The sequence below is a fragment of the Lagenorhynchus albirostris genome, chromosome 5 (assembly GCF_949774975.1).
Source record: "Lagenorhynchus albirostris chromosome 5, mLagAlb1.1, whole genome shotgun sequence".
In the NCBI taxonomy this organism is placed as follows: Eukaryota; Metazoa; Chordata; class Mammalia; order Artiodactyla; family Delphinidae; genus Lagenorhynchus; species Lagenorhynchus albirostris.
The window spans coordinates 49,387,146-49,402,612 of NC_083099.1; the positions used below are offsets into that span (position 1 = coordinate 49,387,146).

At 40.8% G+C, this 15,467-nt stretch overlaps 1 protein-coding gene across 1 annotated transcript; it reads left to right on the top strand.

Annotated features, from left to right (window-relative positions):
* The first annotated feature begins 1,345 nt into the window (after window positions 1–1,345).
* On the top strand, window positions 1,346–13,734 carry LRRIQ4 (leucine rich repeats and IQ motif containing 4). Its single transcript, XM_060149016.1, has 5 exons — window positions 1,346–2,365; window positions 6,953–7,126; window positions 8,577–8,715; window positions 9,734–9,930; window positions 13,582–13,734. The coding sequence occupies exons 1-5, from the start codon at window positions 1,346–1,348 to the stop codon at window positions 13,732–13,734; spliced, it is 1,683 nt and encodes a 560-aa protein (XP_060004999.1).
* The last annotated feature ends 1,733 nt before the right edge of the window (window positions 13,735–15,467 follow it).

Consider the following 15,467-nt stretch of genomic DNA (forward strand, 5'->3'; position numbering starts at 1 on the left):
AGCAAAACAAAACAGTATTTACACAGAACGACAGCCTGCAATGTCAAAATGCATATCAAATAGGATGGTCAAAAAGACACCACATGTACAGCTCATTTCCATTAGTACCTTTCTCATCACCCCCAGTGATTTCCAGGTATGGAGGAGGGATGTAGTTTGGGAAAAAAAAAAACCCTCCCTGATTGGAGGGTAGGGGAGCAGGGGAGAGGGATGCTGAGTGGATTCACTGGGTGCTTATGTGTCAAGAACTCGGAGTAGAGGTCTAACTCGAATCTGAGATTTCTAAAAGTCAGAACCAAAGAAAATATGTGAGGATGTCATTGTTCCTTGTCGTCCCTCGGTGTCCTAAGGGATTAGTTCCAGGACCCACTCGGATCCCAATATCCGTGGATGCTCAAGGCCCTTATATAAAACAACATAGTATTTGCATATAACCAATGCACGTCCTCCTTGCATCCTTTAAATCACCCCTAGACCACGTATAATACCTAATACAATGTAAATGCTATATAAACAGCTGTAAATACCATGTAAAAGCTATGAAATAGTTGCCAGGGCACGGAAAATTCAAGTTTTGCTTTGTGAAACTTTCTGGATTTTTTTGGGGGGGGGGGTACGCGGGCCTCTCACTGTCGTGGCCTCTCCCATTGCGGAGCACAGGCTCCGGACGCGCAGGCTCAGCGGCCATGGCTCACGGACCCAGCTGCTCCGCGGCATGTGGGATCTTCCTGGACCGGGGCACGAACCCGTGTTCCCTGCATCGGCAGGTGGACTGTCAACCACTGCGCCACCAGGGAAGCCCTCTACTGGCCTTCTTTACATCCACAACTCTCTGGGGGATTTAAGGAAAAATGCAATTTTTGTTTCGTTTTTTGGCCACGCAGCTTGCGGGATCTCAGTTCCCTGACCAGGGACTGAACCCAGGTCATGGCAGTAAAAGCCCAGAATACTAACCACTAAGCCACCAGGGAACTCCCCAAAATGCAGTATTTTAAAGTACTATTTTTTTCCTAATGTTTTCTCGGTGTTTATGGTAAGATCAATGATCTTTTGCAACCTTCCACATCCAACCTGAAAATAGAATCAAAAGAGGCATTTCTAAAAATTGAAATTAGACAATCCTTCTTTTAAAATATAAGTCAACCTGTTAGGAGAAAGAGGGGTATTCTCCCAACATGAAACACAAAAGCCTACATTTTATGTTGTGTCGTAGTGAGCACTCAATTTAATCAACTAAACTTTATTTCTCTTAAGGATACCAAATCTGGTGGCAAGTAAACTGATTTTTTTTTGTTTCTTTTCACAATATTTCAGATTTTGAATATTTGAACTTTCCATCAGAATAATGTCAAATGACAGCACAAAATCAGAACATTCATCTAGAATTCATCAGAAAAATGATCCACAACAGGTCTCTGATAGAACATTTTTCATTGACGCTTCTAATCAGAGCTTGCTTACCATTCCAGCGGAGATTTTAGGCTTACGAGAATTAGAGGAAGTGCATCTGGAAAACAACCAGATTGCAGAAATCCCCAAGGATATTCAGCATTTAAGGGATGTCAGGATCCTCTACCTGAACAAGAACAAGCTGAAGAATCTGTGCCCCGAGCTGGGGAAGCTGAGCAACCTGGAGGGCCTGGACCTGAGCGACAACCCGCTCCTGGCCTCGTCCCTTCGGGTCCTCGGCGGCATCCGCAAGTTGCGTGAGCTCCGCCTCTACCGCACGGACCTGGCGGAGATCCCCACCCTCGTCTGTAAACGCCTTCACCACCTCGAGCTGCTCGGACTGGCGGGAAACCACCTGAAATCTCTGCCCAAGGAAATAGTGAACCAGACCAAACTGAGGGAGATCCACCTGAAGCAAAACCAATTTGAAGTTTTCCCTCTGGAGCTGTGTGGTCTCTTCAACCTGGAGATCATCGACCTGGATGAGAACAAGCTAAGTGCCATCCCAGAAGAGATTGGGAACCTGACGAAGCTGAAGAAGCTCTACGTGGCCTACAACAGCCTGCCTGCTCTCCCGGAGTCGCTGTGCCAGTGCTCCAAGCTGTCGGTGCTGGATTTATCCCACAATCGCCTCCACTCCGTCCCGCACACCCTGGCCGAGCTCTCGCAGGTGACGGAGATTGGGCTGAGCGGGAACCACCTAGAGAAGGTGCCGCACGTCCTTTGCAGGTGGACCTCGCTGCACCTGCTCTACCTGCACAACACCGGCCTGCGGGTGCTGCGCCGCCCCTTCCGACGCCTGGTTAACCTGCGCTTCCTCGATCTCAGCCAAAACTATCTGGAACGCTGTCCATTGCAGATCTGTGAGCTGCAGAACCTGGAAATCCTGGCGCTGGATGATAATAAAATATGCAAGGTACCGATCCCCTTCCTGGCTGTCGCTATGCTCCCACCAAGGGCCCTTCCAGCCCTAAGCTGGTGTAGTTCTGTGTCTAAACATCAGGAAATTCGAACTGAGTTTACGAGTGAAAATCCGGGGTTAACAGATATATCCAATAGGGTCACCATTTATGTTACTTTTCCCGCTCTGAATAGCAATAGTGATCATAAATGGTAGCTGATGTTTACTTACAATATGTACGTGCCGGTCACTGGGCTAAATGTTTTACATGTATTGATATTATCCCATTTAATCCTCACAATAACTTTTTGATGTGGGTGATATTGTCCTCAATGATCTATGAGGAACATGAGGCATGGGGAGCTTAACTAACTTGTCAAGGCCACACACCTGTACATGAGAGAGTCAGGATGCCAACCCACAGCACTGGGTTGCAGGGTTCATGTTCTTAACAAGACTACCTCCTAACGGGGTTTCCTGAAACAGCAGAGTTCTCTGACACATACAGCCTTAGGCTCTAATGTTCCATTCACGGGAAACTGCAAAATCAGTTTGTCCCTAGAGAAACTCTTCCACATGTGTGCAGGGAGGTGTGTTCAAAAACGTTCATGGTAACATTGTTGATAATCATGATGTACGGGAGATAATCTAAATGTCAGTTGGTAGAGGAATTCGCAAGTAAATTGCGGTATATTTGTAAAATGGAATTACACAATAATTTAAGTGAACTGGAGTTATACGTGCCAATGTGGGTAGATCTCAAAAGTGTGATGTTTATTAAAAAGTAAAACACCTAATGGCAGAATATTATATCACATATAAATCTTTAATCACACAAAACTACATACACACAACACACAACACATTTTATGGATATTTTTATATGTAATAAAAGTATAAAAATATGTACTGGAAAAAAAACTCACAAAATTCCTAATAATGGCTGCCTCTTGGAAGAGGGAGGAAGTCAAGGAAATGAGGATGGGATCATAACTCAATTTTTTTTTTTTTTTTTTTGCGGTACGCGGGCCTCTCACTGTTGTGGCCTCTCCCGTTGCGGAGCATAGGCTCTGGACGCGCACGCTCAGCGGCCATGGCTCACGGGCCCAGCCGCTCCACGGCATGTGGGATCTTCCCGGACCGGGGCATGAACCCGTGTCCCCTGCATCGGCAGGTGGACTCTCAACCACTGCGCCACCAGGGAAGCCCCAAGAACTCAATTTTAATTGCAGTAGTTCATTTTGTTCATTAACGAAAGGTTTGGACGGCAGGTACAGATGCTTTTTTTAATTTTATATTTTTATTGAAATATAGTTGATTTACAATGTTGTGTTAGTTTCAGGTGTACAGCAAAGTGATTCAGTTGTGTATATATATGTTTCTTTTTCAGATTCTTTTCCATTATAGGTTATTACAAGATATTGAATATATCTTTTTTTTTTCATATTTGAAAATTTAAGAGAACAGAGTTCTGTTAAAAGCAAAAGACAACTGTAGAGAGAGAGAAAGGGAGGTTTGGAAATCAACAACAGTAACCAAATATTAGGTCTGTTTTTCCTAGCCGTGAACACCACTCTCATGTACTTCATACATTATAAAAGACCTAGCCTTAAAGTTGTTTTTTGTTCTTTTTTAATCTTTTACTTGACTTTCAATTTCTAGAACTTTGGGTTTTGTTTTTTTTTTTTTTTTGGTTTTCCTCATTGCTAGAGAGTTTCAAAACTGCCTTTCAGGAAGTAAATATTTTGATGATGACTTTAAGATTTAGGAAGAGAATTAGGACTCAATCTCTACTTAGGTAGCAGCCCACCTTGGAGGATTTTAGAGGTTCTATGAGAAGCCCTCTGCCCGGCTCCCAATTCTTCTGCAGCTCATGTAAGAAATTCCTTTTATAGTGAACAAAGTCTGTCATTCCACAGTTGGGAGTGAAAGGCTCAAAATATAAAGCACCCTTGGGAAGTTCACTTAAATCCTATTGAGTCATGAGTGATACCTAACCCTTCCCTGTGAGACATTTTAAGAAATCAGGGTGGAGGAGGGAATCACACACAGATGGATCCTTAACAAAGATTAGCCTCACCCAACACCAAGTTTTACTGCAAGTCAAACTGCACCTAAATGTGAACACGTTCAATGTTATTATGTTGAACATGAAAATCTCCATGTACCAGTGCTTATTATTCTTCAGTTCTTATGATGGTATTTCTGCGGCTTTTGTCTTCCTTTTTCAATTTCCTATTATGCCTCCAGCAACCTCCCAATGCATTTCTCTCCATAATGACACGTTGCCTTTAAGCCAACGCCTTATCACACCCCAAAATTTGCCTCATGGGCTTCTGGCGCTAGAAGCCTGGCCAGTTGCTTTTTCTTTCCTGGATGGAGGCAAAAATAGCTAACTTTCAATGTGTATCTAGATGGATTTTATTTGTATGGTACATTTCTATTGTTGACTGAAAAAAGACAGACAACCTAAAAGTTGAGAATTATGTTTTATTTGGTGGACAAAACTGAGGACTTAAGCGGGGGATGCTGCCTCTCAGATAGCTCAGAGGGTCTGCTCCACAGAGGGAAGGGAGGAGCCGGGATATATAGGACTTTTTGCAACAAAGACCAGGTAGTCGGAACTTCAAAAGATTACTGTTAATTAAAGAAAACCAAATTCTCAAGTCAAGGAATTTAGCGCATTTCTGTGTGTGGGAAGATGCAAGAGTCTGGGCTCACTGAAATCATTCCTTTGATATGCACCTCAGCTATCTAGGGCCATCCTGAGTCTCCTCAGGGTGCACCGTGGAGGGTGACTGCAGTGGCTGAGGGCTTGGGAGTGGGCAGCCCATTTGTCTCCATCCTGAGTTCCCTCAGGGCTCACTGTCAGGTGGCTGCAACATCTTTTGTTTTACTGATTTGGCTGGTAACATTTTTCATTCACACTATTAAGGGGGAAAATTCAACCTCAGAATGGCTACAGCTCAATTATAGTGTCAGCAATAATTGTTCTCATTTGATGCTCGGCAGGTTTTCTGTACATCCAAGTTTACTTACACTATACTTTGATATGACTATGATGGGATTAATTATTAGATCTTAAATATCCTGGGGAAAAAATCTTTAAAATTCAGTGGGCTTTTGAAAAAGAAAAGCTAAACCTATGAACGAAGTAAACAGCAATAAGAGTGAAATGACTAGGTTATAATGAAGTGGTTAGATTGAAAACTCTTTCCCCATTATTTTGGACTGCATTGCATGCAGATGCTTCCCATTGAAGGGATCTAAGGGCCTGATGAAGAATTTTGAAATAGCCAAGAAGGAAAGCTTAAACATCAGTTTCCCTGGAGGTTGACTTGTTCTGAGTTTTCTTTTTTTAATGTTAATAAATAAGTAAAACTGTAAGCAGTTTATAACTTTTTAAGAAAATGAACCCTCACACTACACAATAAAGAGAAAAATGGCTTATGGCAGATTCCAAGTGTATGGCCTGTAAGTCAAAAGAAAGCCCACTATAGAGATAATCTATTCACTAATTATTTACCTATTCCACCCATCTAGAGAGAGATTGGGTTGAGCCAAACCCTATTAACCATTGTCATGAAAAGTAGAGTGGCAGATTAGGGAATGGGTGGGAGGAAAGCCCAAAGGCTGAAGCAGGGACCCGTGAGGAAGGATTTGCCAGGGAACTATATTTCAAAATGAGTTAAGAAGCTATTAAGACACAGAGTTGGGCCTTTTTTCCTACAAGAAAATAGGTATTTCTGTAACATAATCAATAGGGTGACTGTGTCACATATTTTAAGAGTGAGATTTTTCCATGTGGTTCCAGAAGGCCAGAAAGAGGCCAATAGGTGGATGTATTAGTGACACAGATTTTTGGCTTGACAGGAGAAGGAAATTTGATAAGTAGTGGTCTTCAGCCAATGAGCTTTTCATCCCAGGAGGTGGTGTTTAAATATGGGCTGGATGGCTAGCGATGGAACATATTCCACCACCATATTAGAGGGTTAGAATAGAGAGACCTTTTTAAGGCCTTCCAACTCTGAAAGTCTGGGAGTGGGAGTCTGTGAAATGCCTGCCTAATACCAGGACAGATAGCCTTGGGATTCACTGGAGGGCAGAAGATATAATTGTAATTCATTGTTTCCTTCCAACTGAGATTTTAACTAAAGTTTCAGAATTGCTGAGCTAAAGCCTTTAAGGGTGAGAGGTCATGTCACTAAATTGATCAGTTCCAATAACAGAATTAATTATGAATATTATAGTTGCAATATTACACTAATAAGCTTAGTACTTTTTCTTTCAGTAGTGTCAAGCATTTGATACACTACAGCTTAAAAATTTGCAATAAAGTAGGTTAAAAATTGCTCTAATTTTATCCAGTGCATAAAAGTAAAGAGCAGAGAGGCTGGGGGAAAGGTAGAACTCCAGACTTTATATATCTATGAGTATAAATACTATATATGCAAATATATGGGCTAACTTTTCATCAGTAGGAGATGCTAAATTGCTCTACTTATTTTTTGAACATTCTGCCTCAAAACTAAAAGCCCAATTTATTTTCTTACTGTTAAAAATAATCTTGACCTGAAACTTATCTTTTTGGAATACTTCCAGTTACCGTCAAACTTTGGTTTACTTTCAAAACTGAAGATTCTTGGACTAACCGGAAACCAGTTTCCTTCCTTTCCAGAAGAAATCCTTTCTTTAGAGTCTTTAGAGAAATTATACATTGGCCAAGATCAGGGAGCCAAGCTTACCCATATGCCAGAATGCATTAGGAAACTCCAGGTAAGCCTCCCCAAATGAGCCGGCAAAAAATTATACGCCCTGATTCCTTAAATTGGCTGATACTGAGAAGACATGGTGTTGTTCTCACAGGTTGCATGTGGAATCATCCATACAAGATTCCTAGCTCCCAGCAAGCAGTCACTGTTACACTTTGAGGCTTCCACTGTCTTCCTAAACAGCCCCGGGATCCATGCTCCAAGAACATTGTATTGTAATTGCTCTTGGATATGTCAAGCCATGCTTGTTTCTACTGTGTGCTTTGGCATGTTTTATTTGCAGAAACTGAGCCATACCACTTTGCAATTAATTTCCACTTTTAAAAACTATTCCCTGAAAATGATACTATTTTGAAGTTAAGGTATCATACAGATGACATGGCTGGGAGTCTGCATTTTGGATGGGACAGTCTGATTTCCCTCCCTGCATGGTGGAAGGCGTATCATGGTGTACTTAACTATTGCACCAGATTCATGCTGAAGATGGGTCCACAGCACTATGCTAAATCCTAGCAAAGCAACAAGATGACATCATTCAAAGTAGCCATACCAGTGTGTCTTTATGTATGCGTACTTTAAAGATTTTTTTTCATGTTCCTGGTGCTACACTTTAATAATGATAAACTAGGTGTAACTTTAATAATGATAAAGTAGGTGTAACTACATAACTCCCAGTCCTGGAACTGAGCAATGGCATGTACAGAACAGGTACGTCTCACCTAGTCCTAATTCTCTATTCCTTTGCCCTGTGTTCACAGAACTGCTTTCATCAACTTGCTCCTGGTACATGTCACGGCACACTCTCCAAAATCTTAGGGTGAAATGCAAACATTAAAATCTTGCCCAGTGAATCTGAAAATAGTTAACCTATTCTCTGTACATTGTGGTTACATCCACTTGGGCAATGTTGGATTGATGTCTGTGGCAATTGCAATTCTGTAGCAACTGCCACAGAGAATTAGCTGTAGAAAGGGAGCAAATGATATTTGTAGTTAAATGATCCAAACTGTTTTTCCATAAAGTTCTCGTGAAACAAATAAACACTAGATTCCCATGTTCTCTTTTCCCTGCATACGTGAGAACCGCAACTGATGGCTTAACTCAAAAATAATTGTAGTTTTTGATGATGATTCTTTAAATGTGTGTTTCCCTTTACCCCAATGCATAATATCCCCATTGAAAGAACATGGAGGGAATTCCCTGGTGGTCCAGCGGGTAAGACTCTGCACTCCCAATGCAGGGAGCCCAGGTTTGATCCCTGGTCGGGGAACTAGATCCTGCATGCATGCTGAAACTAGGAGTCCACATGCAGCAACTAAGACCCAGAACAGCCTAAGTAAATAAATATTAAAAGAAAAAAAAAGAAAGAACATGGGAACTCACAGGTGATTCTGGTTACCATAATTCTTTTATCAATGTAAGGGTCATTACGGTATACTCTCATGTTATTTCAGAGTCTTAAAGAGCTGTATGTAGAGAACAATCATCTCGAGTACCTGCCTGTATCCTTGGGATCAATGCCCAACCTGGAAATTCTTGATTGCCGCTGCAATCTGATTAAGCAACTTCCAGATGCCATTTGCCAAGCACAAGGTGAGGAATCTCTGTAGATCCACAGCCCAGTGGAGTTTGAGACCAGCATTGAAGGCTTCCTTGCCCTACTAAAGATCAATCTCGGTGATGAGAGCTTAGACCTACCCCATCATCTCCTTGCAGAGCTTCCTAGTAGTGTGGGGAAGGCCAGGTGCCAGGTTAGCACAGCTAAGAGCCTCACAAAGGCAATTCGATTGTTTATTAAGAATTGAAAAGAAAATAGCAACTGCTAAGAAAGTAAGCACTCATCCATATAGTCATTATGCCATGAACAAGAATTTACTGAATACCTGCTATTTGCCAGAATTTGGAGTTGGGGGTCCTGTATTAAATGTGCTTTAGGTCCATAAGTCACTTGAATAAAAGGAAAAGGATTGACCCAGAGTAATGAAATTAGCAAGGGGGGACTTTTGGAGCTACATGATTGACATGAAAAATCATACATGATTCGTATTTGAACATGCAAACATTTTCCACTAGGCTAAACCACTATTTGTAAATCCATCCATTCACTGAACAGGCTTTTGCTGAGATCCTACAGGAACCAAATAAAAACTTTTTCTTTGCCATAATGTGCTGAATCTTCAGGTTTATAGATGTGTTTTCAAGCTATGACTTATTCTTTAATGAAAGGAGGATGAAGGAATATGAGTGGAAGCTGTTGCCTACCTATACCCATAGGACATAATTCAAAGATTAGCGGCAGGGGTGGGTATGAGGTACTCCTTAGTCATGCTCCAGACCGTGCATTTTTATCCTCTCTTTGATCCCTGGAGGAATGGAACGTTCTCAACATTTTTTAGTATTTACTATTTTCCTGTCTCTAACACTGATTTACACTGGCTCCAACAACTTTGAGTTGTTATGAAAAAGAGAACTTGGTTTGCCTCATTAAATGTGCCGTCTTTTGTTACATGGCATAGGAGGAAACATTTCAAAGTGATTGGACTAAAGAATGCATGCTTTAATTTTGCTTGTTTTTAAGACAAATTCATTATTTAAAAAAAAATCATTTCAGCTTTGAAAGAATTACGGCTCGAGGACAACTTGATCACCCATCTTCCAGAGAATCTGGATAGTCTAGTGAATCTAAAAGTTCTGACACTGATGGGCAATCCCATGGAAGAACCCCCAATGACAGTGTGTGCCGAAGGCGCTGAGGCTGTACGGGCGTACCTTAAAGAAAGAAGAAATATGAAGACAATGGCAACAAAGGTAAAATCAGCAAAAATTTTGTATAACGTATTCACAGTTGCTTGGAGTGGGATTAGTGTTAAACTATAGATATATGAGGCTGCTCTTTACACATCTATACCTTGAGAATAGAGATTCTTATTTACTTTTATATCCCCAGGGCTAAGCGAGAGAGTTTTTAACATCATCCTAGCATTTTTTGTCTCTTCTATTCCTTTTCTCTGTGTCAGATGAGAAGCCGACAAATAGGCAAAAGAAACCAAAACTTCAAATTCCCAAACTATCTAAAACTGTTGGACTATTCACTGGAGTGAAAAGCTGATGTTAACGTCAGTAAGATGAGACTGAAAAACTAGAAATGAAAGCATTTATGGATCAGAGGTCTAGAGACCAGAGTTCAGCTCTGCCCCTAACTTAGCATCAAAGGGCTAAGAGCCTTGTCACTCTCCTCCTTGCCCACCAAGCCCATGGAAACATAAGGATATCCCAGACAGCCCAGGAACGTGTCCACTTCAGTCAGTATTCAGTATTCTTCATTCAACTGATCCAAACCCCCACCATCTCAAACCCAGATGACTGCATTAGCCCTCCAACTAGTGTCCCTACTTCCTCACCTGCTTCCCCTGTGATACATCTTCCACTCAGCAGTCAGACCTACGCTGTTAAAACCTAGGTCAGATCTTGCCATGCCTCTGCTGAAGTGGACAACTCTCCATGTTACCTGAAATAAGAGTTAGTCTTTGGTCTGTAAGACCCTTTATCAATGGCCCTCAATCATATCAGACCTAACATCCTCCCTTTCCTGGTAAATATTGTGTGATACCTCCTTTAGGCTTCTGAAATTAAACTCATAGATAATTTAAGCTACCACAAACATAATTTTAATAAATCAAAATAATGCCCGAGCTGCAACATAAAGGAAAAAAGTTTATGTTAAAATATTAATTTTAATATGTATATACTCAGGAATGAAAATAATATTTGGGGGATACTTCTTAAAAGCATTTTGAAAAGTCATGCACCCTCTTGCACATTTTAAAATTGATATTTAACCTTTTTCGTCACTAAGTTTAAATCATTGCAAAGGATTTACTTTCCAGTGAATTTTACATACTGACATCTTAAAATAGAGTTGTTATATCAGTATTTTAAATGTATCCAATGGAATCTAAGTACCATTATGATTTGGTATGTCAGTAAACAAGTTCTTATCTTACATGCAAAAATTTTATGTCATTTCTTTTTCTTCTTGAACGTGTATTTCCATTCCACTTTCCCCTCAGAATTAACCTTAGTGTGTGTGTGTGTGTGTGTGTGTGTGTGTGTGTGTGTGTGTGTCATTTACGGATCACCTCATACTTCTAGGCTACAAAAATATTTATATAAATTAAAATTTTAAATTAAAATTTTTTTCTATGATCACAGTGTTGTAATGTTCTGGATTGAGTCTTAGTGAAATTAGTAGTAGTATAAAATTGACCAAAACAATATAACATCTATTATAAATTTTGATATTTAATTATTTGACTTACAGGAGTTTTGGAAAGACTTTTTCACATAGTTTATACATCCTTGCATAACTATTAATTATTGCTAGAATGAGATAAAGTTTGGCATCAGTTCCATTCCTATTTTTTATTTTACAGATGAGAAACCTCGTTTAAATTCTTAAGTTGACAAGAATGGAAAAAGGTGTTTTTTTTGCCTATATTGTTTTGTTTTAAGTGACAGGGCCTCACATATCTCTGAACTTCTTCCAGATATATCCCCAAAAATAGATAGCAGGCTCTAAGCTGACAAATTAACGTCACTTTTCTGGAAGGCAAAGAGCCGGAAACCACCTGACTTATAAAAGCATTGGTTACCCAGTCTTTAGAGCCAACATCAATATTATTATTATTTTAATACATTTATTTATTTTTGGCTGTGTTGGGTCTTCGTTGCTACGTGCAGGCTTTTCTCTAGTTGCAGCGAGCAGGGGCTACTCTTCGTCATGGTAGGTGGGCTTCTCATTGCGGTGACTTCTCCTGTTGAGGAGCACAGGCTCTAGGTGCACAGGCTTCAGTAGTTCCAGCACATGGGCTCAGCTGTTGTGGCTCGCGGGCTTAGAGCACAGGTTCAGTAGTTGTGGCTCACGAGCCCAGTTGCTCTGCGGCATGTGGGATCCTCCCAGACCAGGGCTCGAACGCGTGTCCCCTGCATTGGCAGGCAGATTCTCAACCACTGCGCCACCAGGGAAGCCCCATAAATTTGTTTTCTAAGTCTGTGAGTCTCTTTCTGTTTTGTAAATAAGTTCATTTGCATCTTTTTTTTTTTTAGATTTATAAGGGTTTCAATTTAATGAGATGGTCAGGGTAGGCCTCATTGGGAGAATGACTGTCTTAGCTCAGGCAGCCATTACAATGTATCATAGCTTGGGTGGCTTGAACAACAGAAACTTATTTTCTCACAGTTCTGGAGGCTAGAAGTCCGGGATGGTCCATGGTGTCAGCATGGTCAGTTTCTGGTGAGAGCTCCCTTCCTGCCTTGCAGACAGCTGCCTTCTCACCGTGTCCTCACATGACAGAGAAAGAGCAAGCTTTCTGATGTCTCTTCTTATAAGAGCACTGATTCCATCATGAGAGCCTCACCCTCATGACCTTATCTAACCTCATTACCTTCTAAGGCCCAATCTCCAAATACCACCACATTGAGCATTAAGGCTTTTCAACATACGAATTGCGGGAGCAGGGGACACAATTCAGTCCATAGCAATGACAATTGAGCAAATTCTTGAAGAAGTGGAGGGGTGAACCATCTGAATATTAGGAAGAGTGTTCCAGGCAGAGGAAGCAGTAAAGGCAAAGGCCCTGAGCTGGAGCAGTGCCTGCGTGTGTCTGCATTGCTGGAGCAAGTGAGCAAGGGGGAGACAGTTAAGAGATCAGGAGGGAGGGGCAGATTGGATAGGGCTTTGTAAGCCATTGCAAGGCCCTGAGTTTTGGGGGGTGGTGGTTGTTTGTTTGTTTGTTTTTGTTTAAGACGTGGATTTATTTAGAGAGATACACATTCCATAGACAGAATGCCATCCATCTCAAAAGGTGAAAATGACCTTGGTAGAAACACACTCCACAGACAGAGTGTGGGCCATCTCAGAAGGTGAGAGGCCAGGACTTGAGTTTTTATTCTGAGAGAAACAGGGAGCCACTGGCAGGTTTGAAGAGTCTACTAGAGAAGAGATTTCCTGAGCAGGTGCGAAGGAATAGGATCTCAAGAACAGGTAAGGGCCGCCTGTAGGTAGGAGCGCAGGTAGTCCAGGAACAAGAGGAAGGCAGGGTACAGGCATACCCATTCCCCTTGCTGTAGACTGTCACCTCCGCCATCTGGCAAATTATACAGTCATGTGTTTATTGTTTATCGTCTATTCCCCTCACTGGGATGTGAGTTCCACAGAGTCAGTGACATTGGTATTTAACTGCTGTTTCCCAAATGTCTAGAACAGTGCTTGGCACATAAAGCACCAAATACTTGAAAAATGCTTTGCCTGGATGACTGGCCAAGTGAGAAAGAGAGAAAATAAGGTTCAGAGTTCTAGTGACATTCATTCTCCACATCTTGAAAACTACATACCAGAACAAAGAGCTGTAACCATCCCCAGTCCACTGTGGTACGAGCTGATGCTGTTCTTGTTTTCAGATTCAGGCATGGTGGCGTGGAATAATGGTACGCAAAGGATTTGGGAAATTTGAAGACCTGCTAAAATTGCAAAAGAAGGGGAGGAATTCTCCAAAAGATAAGAAAGGAAAGCAGGATGTAAAAGGAAAATCTGTCAAGAAAAATAAGAAATAATTCTATAAATGTATGAATTGAGGTAATGAACCCTGATGGATTAAGAATCTCTAGGAATTAGATGCCTACCACACAAAAATTATTCACAGAGTTATGGTTATATATAAAAATAAAGGTTCTTTTACTGAAATGTTGATGGATAAAAATGCTATGATGCCTGGGAATTGCTTCAGAATAATATCAGGGAGAGGTAAATGTGAAGAATCCAACTGAAACAAGATTGGCCAAAAAGAAGCATGTGATAGGTACATGGAGGTTCACTGTACTATCATGTCTACTTTTAAAACTTTTAATTATGAAATAATTCACAGGAGGTTCCAAAGAAATGTACAGGGAGGTCCATGCACCCTTCACCCTCCCTCAGTGTTGACATCCTACATAACTATAGTATAGTAACAAAACCAGAACATGGACCTCACTACCAGCCACAGAGCTTATTCAGATTCCATCACTTATACATGCACTTTTGTGTGTGTGCATGTGTGTGTCTGTGTGTGTGAGTGTGTGTAGTCTAATGCAATTTTCTTACATGTAGCTTTTGTGAAGCCACCACCACGGTCAAGATACAGAATTGTTCTATCAATCACCACCAATCTCCCTTGTGCTATTGCTTTTAGTCACACCTACCACCTACCCCTCTTCCAATCCCTAACCTGTAATTTTGTTATTTCAAGAAGATCATGTAAATGGAATCACATAGTATGTAACATTTGGGGACTGGCCTTTTTATACTGTATAATTCACTTCCAGTCCATCCAAGTAGTGCAGGTGTAAATAGTTCATTCCTTTCTGGTTGCTGAGTAGTATTGCATAGTTTGTTTCACCATTCACCCTTTGAAGGGTGTTGCTCTGTTTCCAGTTGTTGGCTAGTATGAATAAAGCTGCTATGAACATTTGTTCATAGGGTTTTGCATGAGCACAGGTGTTCATGGAATTCATGGGAATGCTGAAAGAAGTGAAGAATCATCACCTAAAACATCCCCATTTATACCACTCAAGACCTCCTCACCCTTTTTTTTTTTTTTTTTTTTTGGCCACACTGTATGGCTTGTGGGATCTTAGTTTCCTGACCAGGGATTGGACCCAGGCCAACAGCAGTGAAAGCAGTGAGTCCTAACCACTGGACTGCCAGGGAATTCCCATGATGACTTTTTCTTTTAGAGTGGTATTGATTTCAAATTCTACATGTCTTTCAAGCAATGATTGCAGTATGAATTATTAGTGTAGCAAGAAGAAAGCAAAACATAACTTGACTGGAGCATATCAGAATAGAAATGTGTGAACAGACCCCTCTGCCATGCAATGAATTTCATGCTCTAGTAAGAGAAAAATAAAAAATCCCAAAAATCACTTAGAGCAGCACAGAAACTTTAATGAGTTAAGTAGGTTTTATGTGGCAAATTCCATGCCAAAGAAATGCTCAGAGGTAATATGTTAATTTGTTTATTTTAGCAATAAAATATTTTACGTTATTTTCACAAGGTATTTTTTGATACTGGGTTTTGAATTTTTGACCACTTTTAATCAAGATTTGTATGTCAGTGGCCATTATTAGTGTTCATGGTTTATATCTGAGATAAAAGTCAAGAGAACAAAAAATAATATACCACTGAAAGGAATACTTTCTGATAAAAATGTGAGTGGACCACATTAAGATACATATAATGGTAAAGAATATGAAAATGTTCCACAGTTTGTGCCTTTCACATTAGAATTTCACACACACACGCACA

What these genes read in the sequence shown, in the direction of transcription:
- LRRIQ4 (XM_060149016.1), top strand. Translation starts at nt 1,346, where the DNA reads ATGTCAAATGACAGCACAAAATCAGAACATTCATCTAGAATTCATCAG. An exon ending in TGCCATTTGCCAAGCACAAG is followed by an intron (nt 8,716 to 9,733) that starts GTGAGGAATCTC and finishes AAATCATTTCAG; the next exon opens with CTTTGAAAGAATTACGGCTC. An exon ending in TGAAGACAATGGCAACAAAG is followed by an intron (nt 9,931 to 13,581) that starts GTAAAATCAGCA and finishes TCTTGTTTTCAG; the next exon opens with ATTCAGGCATGGTGGCGTGG.